The sequence below is a fragment of the Furipterus horrens genome, unplaced genomic scaffold (assembly GCF_987537825.1).
Source record: "Furipterus horrens unplaced genomic scaffold, mFurHor1.1.pri manual_scaffold_17, whole genome shotgun sequence".
Taxonomy (NCBI): Eukaryota; Metazoa; Chordata; class Mammalia; order Chiroptera; family Furipteridae; genus Furipterus; species Furipterus horrens.
Window position 1 is genome coordinate 22,050,472 of NW_028327187.1, and position 20,967 is coordinate 22,071,438.

The 20,967-nt window shown below is 35.7% G+C and overlaps 1 protein-coding gene across 1 annotated transcript in view; it reads left to right on the forward strand.

Moving 5' to 3' along the window:
- MAP7D3 (MAP7 domain containing 3) overlaps window positions 1-20,967 on the forward strand; it is a 30,909-nt gene that overhangs the window by 1,252 nt on the left and 8,690 nt on the right. Inside the window, exons 2-10 of the mRNA XM_090264029.1 lie at window positions 3,407-3,490; window positions 4,550-4,713; window positions 8,384-8,498; window positions 9,011-9,115; window positions 15,857-16,509; window positions 17,069-17,163; window positions 17,429-17,622; window positions 19,103-19,226; window positions 20,370-20,505. Of these exons, the coding sequence (XP_090120155.1) occupies window positions 3,407-3,490; window positions 4,550-4,713; window positions 8,384-8,498; window positions 9,011-9,115; window positions 15,857-16,509; window positions 17,069-17,163; window positions 17,429-17,622; window positions 19,103-19,226; window positions 20,370-20,505 (1,670 nt within the window). The remainder of the gene's footprint in view (window positions 1-3,406; window positions 3,491-4,549; window positions 4,714-8,383; window positions 8,499-9,010; window positions 9,116-15,856; window positions 16,510-17,068; window positions 17,164-17,428; window positions 17,623-19,102; window positions 19,227-20,369; window positions 20,506-20,967) is intronic.

The following is a 20,967-nucleotide window of genomic DNA, read 5'->3' on the forward strand; positions in this document are numbered from 1 at the left end:
GCATTTCCTGAAGGGGGCAAAGAGACAGTAAAATTTTTCCCACTTTGTGATAGTTGCTTCTGTTGTACAAATAACAGCGAGTGGCACTAAATCTATTAATTTGTACTATAATATGGTGGTTCTCTACCACAACTATAGCCCTTTATAGCAATAAAAAACCTGTTAAATCAGTGTTTGCAATCTACCCCCTTTCCTACCTAATAAAAATACTAGTTTATGTGATCTAACATTTCTGATGAGTACAGAAGAAAGGATCTTGGGAAAAAGTCATGGTTGGTAAGGCTACAGATTTTATGTTGAATTCTGAGAGGGATTCAGGAGCAACATCTGTGGCAGATGATACAGAATTGCTCAATATATATGGGGATATTTATCGTTGACATGTCATGGGATTAAGCATTTGGGAGTGATGCTTGTTTGCAGCCTTGGGCGATTATTACCATTCTTAACTAGTTGGCATGGAGTCTTCCTTTTTTGCATTTAGTTTGTGCTAGTGGAGCAGAACTCTAGTGCTACAGGCTTTGTGTTTGTATGTATGTATGTGATTATGTGTATGTGTATGTATTGAGGAAGGAGGGCAGAGAAAAGCAGAAATTTTCTACTGTATTGAAGTCAGTAATGAGCTGAAGTATTTTATGTCCTAAAGGGGCTTCATAATTTCAGTGACATCTTTTAAAAACCTGTTAGATGTAAGCATTCTTTAACTTTGGCATCCTAGTGGTTCATTTCGTTCTAAGACTTATATTGGCCTAGATAGGATGATTAATTTTAAGTTTTGCCCGTAGAAGAATGGTTTTATTCTTGTAATGTCCTTCACACTTTTTAAAAAAATGTCCTGTCTTATCCACACCATAATTGTGCTTTCTTTTAAAAAAATTGTAAATGCTTTATTTTAAAATCTTTCCATTGCTGTATTTTTCAAAGTATATTTTAAGCCCAAACCCATTTATCTTATTTATTTGTTGTTGAATTAACTTTATCCATTTAGGTCTTAATTTCTTTTTTTGTAATACATACTTTAAACAGAAGTAACCTTAGTAGCTGGGCTGGGAATGATGAACTAAGTCATATAGAGGTTAATGTGAGTTTTGTAATGTGAGTCTGGTCCTTGATAATTATGTAATATTTCAAAGTAAAATCGCCTCTTAATCTACAGTTGAATCAAGTTCTTGCTTCACCGTTACTACCTGTGTGATCTGGGAAATTTATGTTTAGCTTCAGTTTTCTCATCTGTAAAAAAGTGGGAAAAACAATAATAACCATTTTATAGGATTGTTAAGAGAATTTAATGAGGTAATACAAACAGAAAAACCTCGTATATGGTGAAGTGATATACATTATTTTTTATGGAAATTTTTAGGACGTACCATAAGTAAAGATTCTTAATTAAGTTTCAGTAATAAATTCTACACTTTTTCTTATTACTCTCCAGGCAAGGTAGCTTTTAATTTGGGATTTAGAATTATTTTAAGAACTACAGAAATACAGCAGTATACTTCCTGTATCTTACTGATACTTTTTAAATGAATGGTAAATAAATCCTTTTGTACCATAGAGTTGAATAAGTCCGGACATAAAGGCCTTCTCCTATTGCTTGGACATTGGAAATTATTTTGAGAGCCTGCCCTTTTAGTGAATGTATTTCTTGCTAGTAGGAATTTGGATATAAAGGTCTAAAAATCAGATTTGATGTTATGTTACTACACGAACCTTATATGATTTGGTTCATTATTCCCAACACAACTAATTCTAAGGTTACGTACCTCTGTTGAATAAGATCTGTGAATCTGGTAAAATTGTGCATTTTGAGAGAATTTCTCCTTTTGGTCAGCTAAATTGTGCAGAAATATGGACTATCCTTAGGACTTCTAAGAAAACCAAATGGGCAAAAACAACTTGTTTTCTCAGTGCTCATGTAGAAATGTTGTGATTGGTTATGTTGGAGGGCTTAATTCATAGACTATATTTAAGAATTTTTCTTAATACAGTAGTACTCAAATTCTAAGAGTAATTGTCGTCTATATAATTGACAGTAGTTGAATTATTAAGGAAGGTGAGAAGAATCTAATCTTCAAATTTAGCCAGGTCATATATAATACTAGTTGTTAGGTCTCTGGGGTAAAAAAAAATATCCTTTTTCTCTTTTGAAATGGTGATCCTTATGGCATCATTGTGATGTCACTTTCAAGGTTACTCTATAAAATGACTCCCAGGTATCTCAGTGGCAACAAACATCTCAGGGTCCATTCATCGTATGAGGACTAGGAACAGCACCTCTATTCCTTTAATTATTTTCACTGTCCATCTTCAGCTATTATATTTTCCTTGATATATAGAAACCAGAATATTATGCAGTATCATGGGGCCATATTTCTTGTGCTTTCTAATACAAAGGTAGGAGAGAACTTTCATTGTTATTCTCCAAATTTTTCCTGAAGATACCCAGTATTGTGGGGCATTTTAGAAACCACCATACATGGAATTAAAGGTTTCAGGGAATCTTCTGTAACTTGTATGTGTATCACACTAGAATTTTAGTTTTTCTTACTTTCCCTCAAAGGGTGCTCCCCTTATCTTATATTTCACCCCTATTGAACTTCATTTACTTATTAAATTTGAGAATAGTTGGGATACAATGTTATATTGGTTTCAGATGTATAACAGTGATTCAACATTTTTATTCCTTACAGCGTGATTACTACACTAAATCTAGTAACCATCTCTCACCATGCCAACTTATCACACTATTATTAATTGTATTCCTCTTCACGTTTTCCACCCATCCCCCAACCCCCTTATTGAAGTTTATTGCTTTTCTATCTGTCTACACAAGACATGTAAATTTGTATTGTATAATTTATATTTGTTTGCTTGACGTGTTATCCTATTTTTTATTGATTTTTTTGGGTGACATTGGTTAATAAAATTATAGTTTTCAGGTGTACAGTTCTATACTACATCATCTGTATATTATATTGTGTGTTCACTCCAAGTCAAGTCTCCTTATCCCTCCATTACCCTCTTCTACCTCCCCCACCCCCTATCCCTCTGGTAATCACCATACTGTTGTCTATGAGTTTTTTTTTTGGGGGGGGGGTTGTTGTTTAATCCTAGAATAATACCATCTCATTGGAAATTCCTTGAGTGGTTCTCCACCTCATTGTGCATCAGAATGGAGCTTTTAGCAACTGCAAAGGTCTGGGTCCCACCCCCAGGGAGTGGGGGCTGGGAGGGGCAGGCAGTGCCAATTTTTTTAAGCAGTTTAGGTGACTGCAGACCAGGTAGAAAGCTCCTGATCTAGGTCATTTATAAATATACTAATTTCTAGAATGCTTCGGTAGATGTCAAAGTGTCATATTGTTAAAATTTTATATCCTGTTAATGTTTAACTATATTCTTTTCTTAGTAACAGGTGGATCTGTGCTTAAAAATGATATGAAACAAAAATTAGCGAAGGAGCGCAGAGAAGAAAAAAGAAGACAGCAAGATGGTATGTTTCAGACTTTTTAAAGGAATCAAAATAAATGAATTTTATAATAAGTGTATATATTTCCAAAGTGGTTTTACTTACTTTTCGTAATCTGTTTATAGGACAAATCACACTTTTTATAGTATGCATTTTATTGGACTAAATGCTTATACTAAATTAGATAAAGAAGGCACATATAAAATATTTGACTAAATTGTTTAATTTTTGAAGTAGTAATTACCATTAGCTTTAATTTTCTGAAAACTGAGGTATGACTGTCTCTTAACATTTGTAAAAATAAGCAGAGTGGGACTTAGTAAAATGATACTGAACATGGAAATGAAGTTGTTAAGAATCCTTACATGGATTCTCATGTGTAACTTTGGATCAATTGGGATCTAAAAGAATAATCTTTCTATACCCTGAGAGAATGCTTTTTCAATTGTGTATTTTTCTCCTCTGGTCTTGTAAATCCACGCACTCAACTTTATTCAAATGAAATATCAATTACCTTTGTTTTGGTGAGGAGCTGTTTCTTCCCAGCTCTAAGCCAGAGACTATTTTACAACTGCATAGATGCTCTCCATGCTTAAGCAAGTGGAAGTTTGAATATAGGAAAACATCAAAATGTGGTATGTGACTAAGCCAATGAACTGTCATGCTTAATACGCTCTGTGTAGATGAGGACTTTGAAAGAAGATTTCTAGTAGAAGGGGAAAAAACACACTCTGGTCATGTGTTTTTTAAAAAATTCTTTTTAGTGTACACCATGTTAATCTGGTGGGGTTTGACTTCAGCTCAAATCAGCAGAAAGATCATATAGATGAAACTTTTTCTTCTTAATTTGGAATTTTGGTTCAGACAGGATGAGAGTCATCTAAGCTAATTTAGTTCTCTGTAGTTAAATGAACACATAGTAAAAATGCATCTCTGTTCACTTGTATAATAAATGTTTGGTTATTAGTGCAGGTTGTTATTTTTAAGAAAGAGAATGAGATATATTAACTTTCTCCTCTGTATGTAATATGGAAAACTTATATATTTTCTTGGCTCTTACACCTTGTATTTGGAATATTTCAGCTACTAAAGAAATGCAACTACTTGAAAAAGAAAGAAAGTCCAAGATCCAGTATGAAAAACAGATGGAAGAAAAACAACGAAAGCTGCAAGAACAAAAACAGAAAGATGAACAGAGAAGAAAATCCGTAGAAGAAAAAAGAAAGCAAAAATTACAGGAAGAAAGGGTACATATTTTTCTATCCTGTTAATTAGATGATACACTGTGTTGCCTGGATCTAGAAAACTTTTTTAAGCCGTTCTCTGCTTTTACTGGTCCAACCTATGGAAAGGGAACAAATCCCAATTCTTCCTTTCGTCCCTTCAATATTGGAGGCTCTTGCTCCTGTCCCAGTCAGATCCTGGGAGTTGAGAACCACTGGCTGAGGCAAAGAGGATCCTTGCAGCTCCAGGACAAAAGCCCTGTCTACCTTCAGGACATGGCACATGGGGTGCCTGGGGCCCGGGATTTGCTCTGAGCGGCTCTCTCCTACCAAAACGCTTTCACTGTTGGCCCAATTCCTAATGTGCAGAGACCCACTGTTTGGCCCTCCCTGACAGGGCTCCATCTGACAGACTTCTCACAACCCCAACTCTGATCGCATGACTTGAGTCCCAGCCAAATCCAAGCACTCTCCCTTGTATGTTTCCCTGACTCCCTTTTGTGTGTGCACACACTTGCTCTTCCTCTCCCTCATGTTCCCCACATGCCCTTCTTTCTCTCTGTTTTGTGGCCCACTGCTCTCTCTGCCTTCCTGGACTCTGCTAGTTTCTTTGGTATGAGTCACTGCCTTCTGTCCCCCTTGACTCAGTTTCTCTTATTTATACATGCACATCTGGCTCCCTGCCTCATTCTGTGTGATTCTGTCTGACACCAAATTTTTCTCCTGTAGTTCATTCCACTACTTTACTCTGAATAAATTGACTTTTTTTTTTTTTTTTTTAATCTGGCAAATCTCTGTGACACCATTCTCTTTCTTGCTGGAATTCTCTTTTCTTCATTCCAGTGACTCTCAAGTGTCCCTAAATAAGTCGTAGCATGTCTTCTGTTTCTCTGTCTTAGGTGGCTCACTTTTATTTCTGCTTTCTTTGCTTCAGCTTGGCTCTTTTTCTCTCCTCACCTTTGTACTTTCTGGCCATTGTCCCTTAATGTGTGGGCTTTTATCTTTCTCTCTTTTTCTGTTGCCCTAACTTGTACATTTCTTTTTTTTCTCTTTGGTTCCATTTCTCCCCCGTGAACCTCCTTCTCTGTGTCTTTCTCTGTGGTGCTCTCTTTTCCTCCTTCCCTTGTGCACATAGTTGCTCTTGTACATGCCTCACCCCCAGCTTCTACCTCCATCTGTGGATCTTCCTTGTGCCATTTCTTCCTCATTCATGATCCATTACCACTTTCTCTGTTTTTCTGTACTACTTTTCTGTGGTTGCTTGTGCCGTTTTTTTTTTGTTTTTTTTTTTTCACATTTCAATAATTGATGGATTCTCATTCAGAATTCCTTTCACTTCATTTTCCTCTGTGAAACAGCTCCTTAATTTACTTAATCTATGTTAAAGAAAAAAGGTGGAAGGAAGAGAGAGAAAGAGAACATGAATTAAGTAAAGGCAGAGAACCAAAGAAAGTAAAACAGAATACTGTTTGCAGAGTGCAGAAGGGTCCCTCAAAGAGAGAGGCAGTCCCAGGGACTGAGAGAACAAAATATTATCTTAGAGAAAGAGGAATCTGAGAGAAAGAACACAGAGAAGAATGCAGCAAAATGACACTGCAGACAGAAAGGGAGCCAGAGACATGGCAAGAAGAGAGGCAGAAAGACAAGGAGACAGGGCCAAAGAGAATCAACCCCAGAGAGCTAATGTTAGGGAGTACAGCAGGGACCATGGGACACTATAAATAGGCTGCAGGTACATCAGAGAAAAAAAAAAAAAAAACATCAGTGGTGCTTAGGAGGGGCCATGGGAGGTATATCTGAGCCACAGATGCAAGGAGGAACCTGAGAGCACAGATTCATTTGGAAACAGCAGGGTAAAATTCTTAGGCATCACTAATGTTCAACTAGTATAAAATTAATCTCAAGTTTTGGTCTTTATTATACTTTCTGGGTTTCTGAGTAATTTAGAGCAACTTTCTGTTAGAAAATATAATTTAAAATACTACGCTTAGATAATTCTTTTACTTTTTAAAGATTTTATTTATTTAATTTTAGAGAGGGGGAAGGGAGAAAGAGGGAGGGAAACATCCATGTGCAAGAGATAACAATGATCAGTTGCCTCTCACGCCCCCAACTGGGGGCCTGACCTGCAACCCAGGCAGGTGCCCTGACTGGGAATCCAACTAGTGACCTTTCAGTTCGTAGGCCGGTACTCAATCCACTGCGCCATACCAGCCAGGGCAGATAAATTTTCGTGAAAATTTTTAATAATTGCAATTGCTACTCTCCTCAGAGGGTACACATGATTCTCCATTTTCTTTTTTTTTTTTTTAATTAATTAATTTATTTGTTTATTTTATTTTTAGAGGGAGGGGAAAGGAGAAAGAGGGAGAGAAACATCACTGTGTGGTTGCCTCTCACTTGTGCCCCCAACTGGGGACCTGACATGCAACCTAGTCATGTGCCCTGACTGGGAATCGAACCAGCGATACTTTGATTGTCCATTTTCCTAGCGTTTACCCTCTTTGCCCTCAGAGGAACCATGAGGACATTGTAAAGATGATGTTGCTAAGAAATGTGGTTGTCAGGGAAAAATACAAAAGCTGGCCCTGAAGTTGTTTTGCTTAGTATATAGCCCATGATATGTTATAGCACAGGGATGAAAAATATCTAAGTAAAGGTAATATCTTATTTGTGGCAATGGAATTGTTTAATGTCACTGTGTGACATTGACATTTGTGTAGCTGTTATCCTGAGAAGTTTAAATTGAACCTGACGTCAAGACAAACACATCAATTATCTTTTAAAAACTGGATTATTTAATACCAGAATTTAAGATCTTATCCCTGGTTGGTGTGGCTTAGTGGATTGAGCACAGGCCTGTGGACCAAAAGGTTGCTGGTTGGATTCTTGGTCAGGGAACATGCCTGGGTGGAGGGCCAGGTCCCCAGTTGGGGGCGTGTGAGAGGTAACCTATTGATGTTTCTCTCCCTCTCTTTCTCCCTCCCTGATCGCTCTGAAAATAAATAAAAATATATTGAAAGATTTATAAAAGTGGGTACAATGGATGACTCTGGCATAGTTTTTCACATCTACATGTGTTTAGTTGATTTTTTTTCCTGCCTTATTCTGACAAGGACTTACAGGTACATTTTTAAAAATGCATACACAACCTGGTGATGAATGTTTGAAGGATTCAAGCAGAGGGGAAAATTAAAGTAGGAAACTAATAAAACATAAGCCATGACTAGTAAACACAAAATTGGACCCCTCAGTCTTCGTATAATTGGTAGAAATAAGCTACAGATTTGGTTCTAAATTTCTTAATGACATAAGCAAGGGGAAGTACAGTCAGTTCTTTAATTCAGATTCATAAAATTAACCTAGTTAATCAAGAGAAGCACTGACTTTTTATAATTTATTTATTTGTTTGTTTATGTATTTATTTTTAGAGAGAGGGGAAAGGAGAAAGAGATGGAAAGAAACATCACTGTGTGGTTGCCTCTCACTTGCGCCCCCAACTGGGGACCTTACGCACTGATTTTTTAATCAAGACGTGTATTTTTAACTTCTACCTAACACAAAAAAGTTGTGTGTGATACAAAAATGTGATGTTGTTGTTTTATAATCCACAGAATACAATTATGCTAACCACTCAAAGGAGTATTTAAAAGTTGTTGGCATTAATTTAATTTAATGTATTTATTTTAAATAGGAAAAATTCAAAGCTGTTGTTTCTCGAACATTGGAGCGCAGCAACCGCATTAAACAACATCCAAAAAGATGGTCATGGGAAGCCTCTACAACAGTGAACTTTCAAAGTAAAATGGGTAATTAATACAAACAGCATTTAAACTTTTTCATTCATGCATTTACAACATGGTTTTGAGTTTTGTATCTTAAATGAAAATGCTGCCACATACCCTTGGGCATGCATAGTATTTCACCTGTATTGTGAGATTGCAAAAGAAACAAGGGAAAATTTTATAACTTTTATCCAGTATATGCAAAACCCTACCAGTTAAACTTGTAATTAGTATAAAATGATTAATAACAAATAAGCTTGACACACTTTCCAATGCATATTTTAAAAATAAATTAATCCTGCCCTGTTTACTATTGATGTACTGTAAATTTTCCTACACGTGGACATAATTCTAAACAATTTCATAAAACCTATGTTAAATTTATATAGTTTTTAAGGACTGACTGACAATGAACATTGTGTAACTATAATTAATGCATGTTAAGTCTCCATAGAACTACATCATGGACTCGTTTTGTTTCAGCTAATGATGCTTTCTTAAAATATGAATACAGTAAAAATTATATCTTTTCTCAGTCAACAAACAGTCTGTAGATACTGAAAAACTTGAACAGGAGACTTCTGGATCACAAAAACAAGCAACTATGTCATCTTCCAGTGTTCAGAAATCTGTTGCTGAGAGTAAGTAGTTATTTCATGTATTCCACTGAATTTTAAATCAATGAAATAAATTCTGTATATGTATTTTAACAGTACCACTTATTCTTTAGATTGTTCCACATTTAGATTTATTACAGAAGAGCACCACGTTGTTTTACGGTAGAGATGGTTATTACCATTTTGTATTCTCATCAATATACCAATATAAATGTCAATGTATGTATGTTTATAAAATCAATATATCAATATAAATATCAGTATAAATCCTCTTTTTGTGTGTATTAATCATATCAGATGGGTTTATTGGACTCAGGTAGTCCAAAGGGAAACATTTTTTGACCAAAAGTCATTGCCATTAAGTGGCACAATAATTTATTTTAAAATTAATTCATATTCTTTCTAACTTAAATCAAATCATTTCCCACCCCCAAGGGACTAGTTAAACTAGTCATTCAATTTTCAATAAGTTTTATTAATATTGCCTCATTTAATGAAAATAATAGCATATATATAGCAGTGCACAGATCTATCTGCTTCACGTATATTTTTATTCACAACAACTTTGTAAAGTTGACAGGCAAGTATAATTGCCTTCCTGGTTTTATTGTTAAGACTCCAATGAATTCACCTACTATAGATACATTAGATACCTTTTGCTTCTGGTGTTTACCCTTCTGATTAGTATTTTTTTAAAATTATTTATTTATTTGTTTGTTTATTTTATTTTTAGAGAGGGGGGAAAGGAGAAACAGAGGGAGAGAAACGTCACTGTGTGGTTGCCTCTCACTCGCACCCCCAGCTGGGGACCTGATGTGCAACCTAGTCATGTGCCCTGACTGGGAATCGAACCAGCGACACTTGGCTCGCAGGCCGACGCTCAGTCCACTGAGCTACAGCAGCCAGGCCTAATTAGTATTTCTTATTTTAAAAATTGTTGAGTGTGTGTCAATGACCATTTTTGGCTTTTACTAATAATTGAAATGGATTACACAGTCTATATGCATCAATCAAAAATAATCCTGCCCTGACTGGTGTGGCTCAGTGGATTGAGTGCTGGCCTGCAAACCAAAAGGTCACCCATTTGATCCCCAGTCAGGGTACATGCCTGGGTTGCAGGCCACGTCCCCAGTTGAGGGAGTGCAAGGAATGTTTCTCTCCCTCTCTTTCTCCCTCCCTTCTCCTCTCTGAAAATAAATGAATAAAATCTTTAAAAAATGTTAACAGCCAAAACAAACACACACACAAGTCCTTTTCCTTTCTGGAGATAAAAACAGAAGTGATCTGTAGGAAAAAAAAATGCTAAACATTGCGCAGCATTCCCTCAAACTTAGCCATTAAAAAGGAGAAATACCACCTCTTTGCTTTATGAATTGGAAAAAAAGATGTAATTATAGTTTGAATTAAAAAGTGTTTTGTTGTATTATTAGGTGCTTTGACGGTTTTTGGAACAATGCTGATTGCTATAAAATTTCAATACAGTGAAAGATTCTGAATCTGATTTAGAGTATAATTAATTGTAGAAGTGGTTATCTTAGTGGGAAAGATTTCCATGTTGTCTAAATATTATGGTTTTAATGTTAAAAATGATTTTTGTTTTGTTCATACTTACATTATGTTATTTGTACTTTTAGGACACTTACAGTTTCCAGTATTTTGCTGTAAGTTCTTTTGTTTATCAATTTGGATGCATCACATTTTCTTTTGTATTGGTCTAGCAAAAGTTGATCCACTAATCACCATCACCCCCAATATGCTTTCCCAAAGCACTTTATGTATAGCCCAGTACCATTCATCAATTAATGTGGGAAGATTTTCTGTAGCACCTTGCTTGTCATAATAACAAAACTTATTTTTCACTAACTCAATCCTTTAGAAAAATTAGATCAACAGTCATTGCAATGTCATATTTATATACTTTCATTTTAATGTATATTGTTTCACAAGCATTGACTATGTTTTACTCTCTAATTGCTTTGACGAATTAGCAAAATTTCCTCCCAAGACATTTATGATATTTTTAGTATACTGAGCAAACACTAATAAGCTTTCATTAATATGTCTACTTGCCATATTAATGAAATATGTAAAGAGAAGAGACAGATGATGACTTTGAAGGTAACAATTACTTAAATTGCACTGATGGAGCAATCTCAAGTAAATTTTTTAATGATTTCTTTATTAGTTTTTAATACAAGAAGGTATGTGTGGAAGATACTTTGTGAAATAACTTGCTTAAAGGTACAATATATTGCACACCTTGATATGATGAATGTTCTATAATCATTCAGGGAAAATAAACTTATACTGGCAATGGCTTACCTTTGTAACATCCCTTCAAATTGAAATGAAACCTGCTCAGTCTGGAGAGATGAATATTTCAAAGTCAAATGAAGTCCATAATCTAACCTATAGTATTTTAAATAGCCCTGTTTTAAATCTTGGCTGATTCAAATAGTCTACTTTTCTGCTCGTTGCTGCCTCATAATAACCATCTATATCATTTTGTCATTTCTTGCAGTGTGATGATAAAGGATATGTGACTTAATCACCTGGATAAATCAGTTACACCGCTGTGGTTCATGATGGTTAATTATATTATCAATTCAAGAATTTTCAATAATGTACTTTAATTGCAGGTCCCCCAAAGAGAAATTATTCTTTAAACAGACATTTCTCAATATTCTGAACCAGAGTATTTCAAGTGAAATGGAAAAGTGTCAACACAACACAGATTATTTTCCCTATAAATGGTTGAGTTTCTAAAATTGTATATCTATTATACCATATGTTAATGATCATTTCGTTTAAAAAATACCAGTTATAACTAACGTATAAGTTACTTTAGTAATAGATGTCATGGCTTAAGTCCATAATTAAAGGTTGTATATTCCTAATTTGGGAATTTTGATGTTGTTAGGTAGTATCAGACATTAATCTTTTTATTTTCTTTTTTATTTTAATTATATTTTATTGATCATGCTATTAGAGTTGGCCTGATTCTTCTCCCTTTAACCCCCTCCACCCAGCATCCCCCACTCCCTCAGGCAATCCCCCAACCATTGTTCATGCCCATGGGTCATGCATATTATAAGTTTTTGGCTACTCCATTTTCTATACTGTACTTTATTTATATCCCCATGGCTATTCTGTAACTACCTCTTTGTACTTCTTAATTCCCTCACCCCTTAACCCTTCCCCCAAATTTTTATCCACCACACATGGATGTGGGACCAGCCCGTTCTATGTCCTCCCCTCCTACCACTCTGGGTGGGTGTGGTTTTTTTTAATTCCATAGTTGTCAGACTTCTGTTTAACTTGATTTCTGATGGTTCCAAGTGATGGTTGTTCTATATTTAGTTGTAATTTTGATATGGTTGTGGGAGGAAGCAAACCATGTGTGCTATGCCACCATCTTGACCTCACATTCATCCTTCATGCATGTTCTTCCCGCTGATTATTGCACATAACATTTCACAATTATTACTGAAATACTTTTTAAATTATAGTACTTTCTTTCTAACACCTTTTCCCTTAACTTTTCCATCAGACATGATTGTTGCGTTTTGTTTTATACCAAACGATTCACTTACGGAGATTCTTCACTTCATTGAGTCAGGTCAGATGCCATTGTCACAGGGATCCTTATGAGCATAAAAATTCATTGGAGCGAGATATTTACAAGATTCATTTTTGTCAAAAGAATTCTGTCAGTCCCTTTGAGCTTTTGGCAATGGACTTGACCAGTAGTACTGTTAGCAAAGGTGTTTTGTCATTTACAGCTTTTTTCTCCATATGTGAGTTGCTCTGTACAGACCTCATCTGTTGGTTATGGTTCTGTTAAATATATTACCTAGATTCCTTCACTGGCACTGTGGTATGCTATAGCCTTTGTCCCTTTATTCAGGTACTCTCTTTCCTAACAGCATGGTCTGGTGACATAGCAGTGTTTACTATTATGTGTGTGTTGTTCTTATTGCCTCTACTATTTAGCTGGGAAAGTTGTTTGCAGCAGTTCATGTTGTTTTGTTGCTGTTGTTTTGTGTGTGTGCGTGTGTGTGTGTGTGTGTGTTTTGTTTTTTTGCTTTTTGCTTGGAATTTATTTGTGTGGTCTCAAATTGAATCATTTTTGTTTATTCTCATCATTTAGTTCAGCAACCATACACTAATCTTCGGGAGAATGATTTAATCATGCGCCTGATCACCCCAACAAAAGCATCAATAGCCAAGCGCAAAAGTACTGCTTCATTATCAGCCCCTGGAAAACATACTCCAGGTAACAGGCACAGGGTAGAAAGCTGGAAAGTGTTAATATTTGCACTTAAAGAGTAGGTTGTATCACTTAATTTGTTGCAGTGAGACATGAAAATAATTTGAATCAATAGTTTCCAAATGAGTGATTTTACCCAATATTTTATGTTGAATATTTAGTTTATGACTTCTAGCATGGTAGAGTAGTTATCTGGGTAATAGGTAATTTATAGGATGAGATAGGTAATTTGGGTGATGGTTGTTAAATTATGAAGCTCTGGGTTTTTTGACCTGTGCTTAAGTGTGTCACCGTACTGTAAAAAATACTAGATTTTAAAAGTAGAGAAAAAAATATCAAGGAAGGAAAATTCCTACTCCACCCATTTTTTTGTTGTTGTTAAAATATGGAAGAATAATATTGAGCTGCTCTTTAGCTTTTAATTAAAACCATAAAGATTGTTAGTAAAATAAAACCAATCTTCAGGGTTATGTGGATTTTCTCATTTATAGGTTACATATAGTGGGGTACTTCGACGTCCTCAGTAATGAGGAGCTCTAACACATTGTTCCCATATGTGTTTTCTTCTTTTTTTTCTCCACTTTTTTATTTCCAGAATATAACCCGCCCCTTTTTATCATTCAATATTCATATGATCAGTAAAATAAATCAAAATGCTCTCACTTTCTGGTAGCATATCCTTACGCCTTTCAGTTAGAACTCCTGGCTTTATTTATGCCTAGTTATATGTATGTCAGATTATTTTCTGCCAGTCTCCCTTCAATTAGATACTTCTAATTACTTTCATTTTAGTTTAATATATAACTCCCATCAAAAACTCAACATTTTGTCTTAAATTTCTATAGGTGATAGAAATTTAGTTATTATACTTACTATATTTTTTGTAACAAACTGTCAGTGTTAAATAATGTGACTGTTGAGGACATGTGGATATGTAAATAAAATAAATGCTTTCTCCACCAAAAGTGAGAGCCTAAAAAAGAACATTTAATTTAGTCAATTTTTTTATTCATAAGGAGTTAATTTTTGGTAATTTGTTCTATTTTTATTAGTTGATAAGATCATATAAATTTTTTCCGCCCATATTTAAAAATAGTGTGACAGATTTCCCATGTCTTAAGAAAGTCGCCACCAATCACCTTTTAAAACATGTTTAACTACAAATTTTTCTTTGTTTTTTCACAAAAGAGGATCATAACATGCTTTTGATCAACATATGTTATTTTATGTCCAAAAATTACATATTATTACTCTTAATGACTGCCTTAGTATAGCCCACATTTTTTCTTGAATAGTTGCATTATGTTTTCAATTATTTCAGTATTATAAAAATTCTATCATAAATAGCCTTGTAAATACATTTTCATTTACTTAATCTTATTTTTTTCCTGAGTATAAACCTAGAAGTAAATTTACTGGAACAAAGAATATGCACTTTTTAAAGTGCCTTTTGATGAAATTGTTGCCAAAATGCCTCCCAGGGATGATAGGCAAATTTGCATTCCCACTGGCAGTTTATGAAGTTGCCTGGTTCCCAAAATTGGTACCAAGTATTATCATTTTTGTTCATTATTGGGTAAAAAATATTTAGATTATTTAGATTGTTAAAGCTGGAAGAGACCTTGGAGATCCAGCCCATTCTGATTAACATCTTACTATAATTTTTAAAAATTAAATTTATTGGGGTGACATTGGTTAATATGTTTCAAGTATACAATTCTATAATACAGATAATACATTGTGTGCCTAACACCCACAGTTTAGTCTCCCTCTATCAACCATATATTTGACCCCCTTTATCCTCTTCAACTGCCCCCCTGCACCCACTTTCCCCTCTGATAACCACCATACTGTTGTCTGTGTCAATGAGATTTTTTGTTTGCTTATTTGTTCATTTGTTGCTTTGTTTTATGTCTCACGGGTGACTCACATGATTCTTGTCGTTTTCCATTGTATTTATTTTGCTTAGCATGATACTCTCAAGATCCATCCATGTTGTCGGAAATGTACAATTTTTAGTATGGGAAAGAAAATGCTCTTCTTTATGTTCTTCTCTAAAACAATCATGTATAGAGTGTCTTACATAATCACCTATAACAGTAAGTTCTCTGGCCCTGGTGAAATTGTTTAGACTACTTTTAGAAAGTGTAAAATATCTTGTGATTTTCTATGAAAATCATTCTTAACTATAGTGTGATTAAAATAGAACTGGCTAGTGCAAACATCAACTTTGGAGAAGGATCTTTTCTTCATCTATAATGGCTTATTGCTTTCATAGTGATTCTGGTGCTGGTGGTGCTTATGAATGTACCAGTTTTGCCATGCTTCTGTCCTGTGTATGTGATTCATTTCACTGAACACTTCAGTGATGTGTGTAATCCTTGTCGTTTCCTACTAAACACAGTCTCTTCCTGTTCTTATACTGTTTAATGGTGCATTTCTGTCTTCTGAAATTTCTAACTAGAATTTCATTCTTTTTCCTCATTTACCTTTAGGTGTCCACAACCCTGTAATACGTTATACAGACATGCCCTTGCTTAGCCTTAGCAATGATGAAGTGAAGAATACCATAGTGGCAATACCTCCCCAGGAGAAAGTAAGAACACTCTTCAATGTGAGCCTCGAAGCACCCCCTGAGGCAAGTATGGAAGCAGCCCCCAAGGGGATCTTGGAAGTGGCTCCTGAGGTGAGCGAAGAAGTAGATTTCGAGGCAAGTGTGGAAGTGGCCCCTGAAGCAAGTGTGGAAGTGCCATTCAGGGCAAGCATGGAAGCAACCCCCAAGGCGAGTGTGGAAGCATTCCAAGAAGTGAGTATGAAAACACTCCCTGAAAGCGTGGAAATATCACCTGAAGGGAGCGAAGATGTTTCCCTTTTGAGTTTTGGTTCATCCCCTGAGCTGAGCATGGATTCGTCCTCTGAGATGAGCTTCAACTTCTTCCCGGAGGTGAGCATGGAAATATCATCTCAGACAAGTGTGGGATTGTTCCCCAAGGCTGACATGAAAATTGTTCCTAAGGAATGTTTAGAAACTGTCCTTGAGGAAAGCATAGAAGTGCCAGCCAAGGCAAGTGTGGAAGCACATCGTGAGTCGTGCCTTGAGGCAAACGTGGAAACATCTTGCAAGGTGAAAGTCAGAGACACTCCTCAAGTTTGTCAAGTGCTGTTTATTGACTAATCTTCTACTAAAATGTTTACTTAATTATATAGATGATGTGATAGGTCAGGTTAACAATATAAACAACTTAACGGTTTATAGCATTCAGCAATAAAATTAATAAAATAGGACAACTCAGTTTCATGATTTATATTTCTGAACACCTTATACACATTCCTCCCAAAGCTGAAATACTGATTTTTGGTAGAAGGGAGAAGGTGTAAGAGTTTATATGAAGTATGCTTCTAAACTCTAAAGAAAAAAATTTTGAGAAATATTGCAAACCCTTAGTTAAGATTTAGAAATAGAATTAGGTTTTGAAGTAAAATATTTTTTGAATTACTTATTTCCATGGACTGCTTGAATTGTGTAATGTGAATTGTTAGTCTAGAAGAATATATCTGTGGCTAATTCTCGTGCATGTAAGGAAAATTAGGAGTTTAAGGAGCTGTAATTGTGTATTATTCAGAATATTTTTCTCTTAAAAAAAGAAAAGCCAGCTCTAGTAAGTTACTACTACTAATTTCTCATCTGATTGTATTGATCTCTTTAGAAATCAAACCCTAACAAGGACCCATTGACAGAGGTACCATTTTGTGGATGGTCATCTTTTGCAAGTGGATGGATTTTGACCTCTCCCTTTAGTGGGTAAGTAGCTTATTTGCAGCTGTTCCTGATAGGTGTTTTACCAGGATAAATTTTATGTCAGTGTTTCATAAATGAAATAATATAGTATATATGGTAATTAAATGTAAAGTAAAAAACCTTTAATAGACAAAGGGTTTCTTTGTCTATTATAAAATATCAGGATCTCAACATATTTTATGAAACAATACACTGAGAATTAATTGACCCATGTTAATTACAAAACCTTGTCAGATTTTCCTCGTTAACTATTACTTTTTCTCAGTAGGCAAACCCAAAAGTTTATGCCAACATCATTTTCAACGGTCATGTCAAAACAGTCAGCACAACCTTCTCCTCCCTGTAAAGTGGGTCCTGTTCAGCATAACCTAGTAATAGGTCCCATCAGAAGGAAAAAGGAAGCGGTTTCTAAAACCACTAACAGCTCTGAGGCGGTGAGCCAAAAGCGCATGACCTATGAAAGTAAGTTCCTTCACTGAGTTTATATTTTGGCAACATGGGAAATGTTAAGGTATGGAATGGTCAACTTTATTTTCCAATTCGGAGAACTTAGGGAGCTAGCTTTCTTCTAGATGAAGACAATTTAACCAATTACTGGCACACTGCTTACTTTTCCTTGTCAGACTTCTTTACTCTTACCCCCTTACTGTTTTTGGAAAATCCATTTTTGGAACTGATGTTTAAAGTACTGGTTGGATGAACGCATTGGTCTAGGTGGTCCTTGCAGTCCCTTTGAGCTCTTAAGAGTGCATGGTTCTGTGAATGGCTGAACAGGTTTCCATCACGCCATGTGGGTCAGTGGCCATACATAAGCTATAACGTGTCCTGAAAGTACCATATTGATATTTGGCCTGTCACAGGTGTTCTTAATATCCAGATATATTGCTTAATTTTCTTTTTTTAATTTAGTTTATTTTTTAGAAAGAGGGGAAGGGAGGGATAGAAACATTGATGTGTGAGAGAAACATCTATCGGTTGCCTCTCACATGCGCCCAACTGGGGACCTGGCCCACAACACAGGCATGTGCCCTGACTCGGAATCAAACCAGTGACCTTTCAGTTCACAGGTTGGTGCTCAATCCACTGAGCCACACCAGCCAGGGATGTTGCTTAATTTTAAATATATTGGGGAATTTCTCTTTTTGAAGTAATTTCACAGTACATTCTTCATAACAGGAACAATCTTATTATAAATTATTCATTCTAGATGAGTTAAAAATCTCATTTTCATAAGTGGTTTATTTAAAATAAATTAATCACATGCATTAAAATATCATATGCCTTCATATCACCACCTTATGTTACTGATATGATAGTCTCGGTTTCTTTGGTTATCTACAGGTAGCCACTTTAAGATCAACCAAATACTGTAATGCACTATTATCAGTGGTTAGCTAAACAGTAATTATGTAGTTAAAGTGATGAACAAATTTTGAACTGTATGCTGGATGTGTTTTTGTTTAGTCAAGTATTTAAGATTCGTGCATTTCATTTAGACTGAATATAAGTTTGTTTTCCTCTATACTCAGTATAAATTTTTCCCCCATAGGGTCACTTTAGTAAGGTATCTCAGAAGAGACAGAGAAAAGTAGGAGGGAAGAGTACATCATTTCATTTTATTTATTTATTTATTTATTGTTGTTTTTTGGTTTTTCAGTTACAGTTGTCCCATTTTCCCTCCATTGCACCCCGCCCCCACCCAGCCCACCCCTTTTAAAACAAGTAGTTATTAAAAAGAAAAAAAGTGCTACTTCTTTTGTTGGGGGGAATTGGGGTATTGAACATAATTTGTTATATAGTCACTTATAGATCGATTGCTTTTTATAAATTTTAGACTATGCATAGTTTGTTTTTAATATTTTTGGTTGTCTTGCACCTCTTTATTGGACTGAGAGGCAATAAGTTCCCTAAACTAACTGTTTCCCATGTTAATTTAAACTAGGGTCTGCTAATAAAACCACACAATGGATTATGACTGCTGAGGAGGCAACAAAAATTTTGGCAGCAAAACTGTGCCTTCTTCATGAACAGAGAGCAAAAGAACTACAAAACAAAATGAAGCAAAGGTCAGTACAATATCATCCTTTCTGTTCTATCAATCTTGGCTGGGCCTAAAGTTTGAAAGTCAAAACTTACTCTCAAATTTGATGTATTATAAATTCTTAGACAGTGATTGACTTTTTCTTCAGGATGAATCATAAATGTGTGGGAAGCATGTCAAGCAGAGAGAGGACACTGGTGTGTAGGTGAATGGTATAGGCCTCCTTGCCTTCATGAATTGTTTCCCTTGAAGGTGTGTCATGGAGACACATAAAGAAACCAAAACTTCTGTCAGGATCCTGCATCTCAGCGGTGGCACCTGAGTAATCACATAAGGCCGTTTCTGTTGGCATTCACTGGTGTCAGCACGTCTCTTTCAAGAGTCTTTTGTAGCTTTAGAATCTGTAAACCTGGAAAGTAAACTTTTGTGTGTTTTCCTAAGGGTGCTTTCCAATGACCTTTGGGACACCTGAATCTCATCAGTCATAGCTGGAAGGATTTCCTATGGGCAACAGATCTCATGTACAGTTGTGTGCATTCTGACTCAATGGGAAGCTTTCCTGAGCCTCCATCTTGGGGCCCATTCAAGTTGCGACCCTGGAATATAAACCTCTCTACACTGCCTGACTTTGTTTTTAACTATTAAGTGTTTCATAAATATAATTGTATGCTTTCCATATACTTTATATGGCTTTGGGAGAAAGGACAAGGAGATATTGTGAATAGCAAAAAACTAGAATTTGAAGACAATTATTCATTGCCTCATGTAAAAAGCACTAAGTACTGGTCTTTGTGGACTGGGCTTCCTTCTGTGGGCACCACCAGACCCTGCTCTCAATTACTCCTGTCTCAGCCCTGTGTGATATTGGGTATGACATGTATAAGTAGAGAGTCCCATGTATCTAAAACATTTAAGGAGGAGTGTAACTCTCTCCTCTCTTTCTTCTGTCTCTCCTGTGTTTTTAGATGCAAAGTAGCCCGCCCATAGAAATCTACTCCTAAGGGCTAGTTTCCCCCATTTAAAAAGAGTGAAATCGTGCAAATCTTGTGGAATAACAGCACAGAAAATATAATGAATCTGGTATAAATATAAATTGTACTTACTGCAAGTTGTGTATGGTAGAGACCAAGATAAATACAAGAGTTATTTAAATATTCTGTGTCATTAGGAAAGAGATAGTTGTGGCAAAGAAAGCAGTTGAAGGCCAAGAAGTGTTCTCAAAATTTGACGATGGGAAACAACTAAAGGAACTAAATGAGAAGAAAGAATGTCCGGATCAAGAAAACCAGAAACTGCTAATACAGGTTTGCTGGCTCTGCACTCAATCAGGGGATGAGAACTAGGTTATAAAATTCATTTGCAACCCAAAGCAAAACTCTGCTTCTCTAAGAAAGAAGATTGGCAGATGCTGCCTTCTGTGGCTGCATTTCTACATCACAGTCTAGCTAATACCCCACATGCTGTAAGTCACTCTCGGCTACCCTTGGCAAAATCCTAGAATGTTTATCAAGGGAAACAAAAGCAGAAAGCAAATTACAGATCAGCAGTTCTTTAGTTTGTCTACATAAACAATATTGCAGCTCAGTTTCAGGGAATCCAAGCCACTCACACAGATGAAACATCCTAAGTGAGTTTTCCCAATCCTGCATTTTGTGGTGACACAACTGCACCCCACATTCGCCCAACAAATAAAGATAAAAATTATGAATACCTCTAGAAGTTTAGTCATCAATTCACCCCTAAGAATGTCTAACCCATGTAAATTC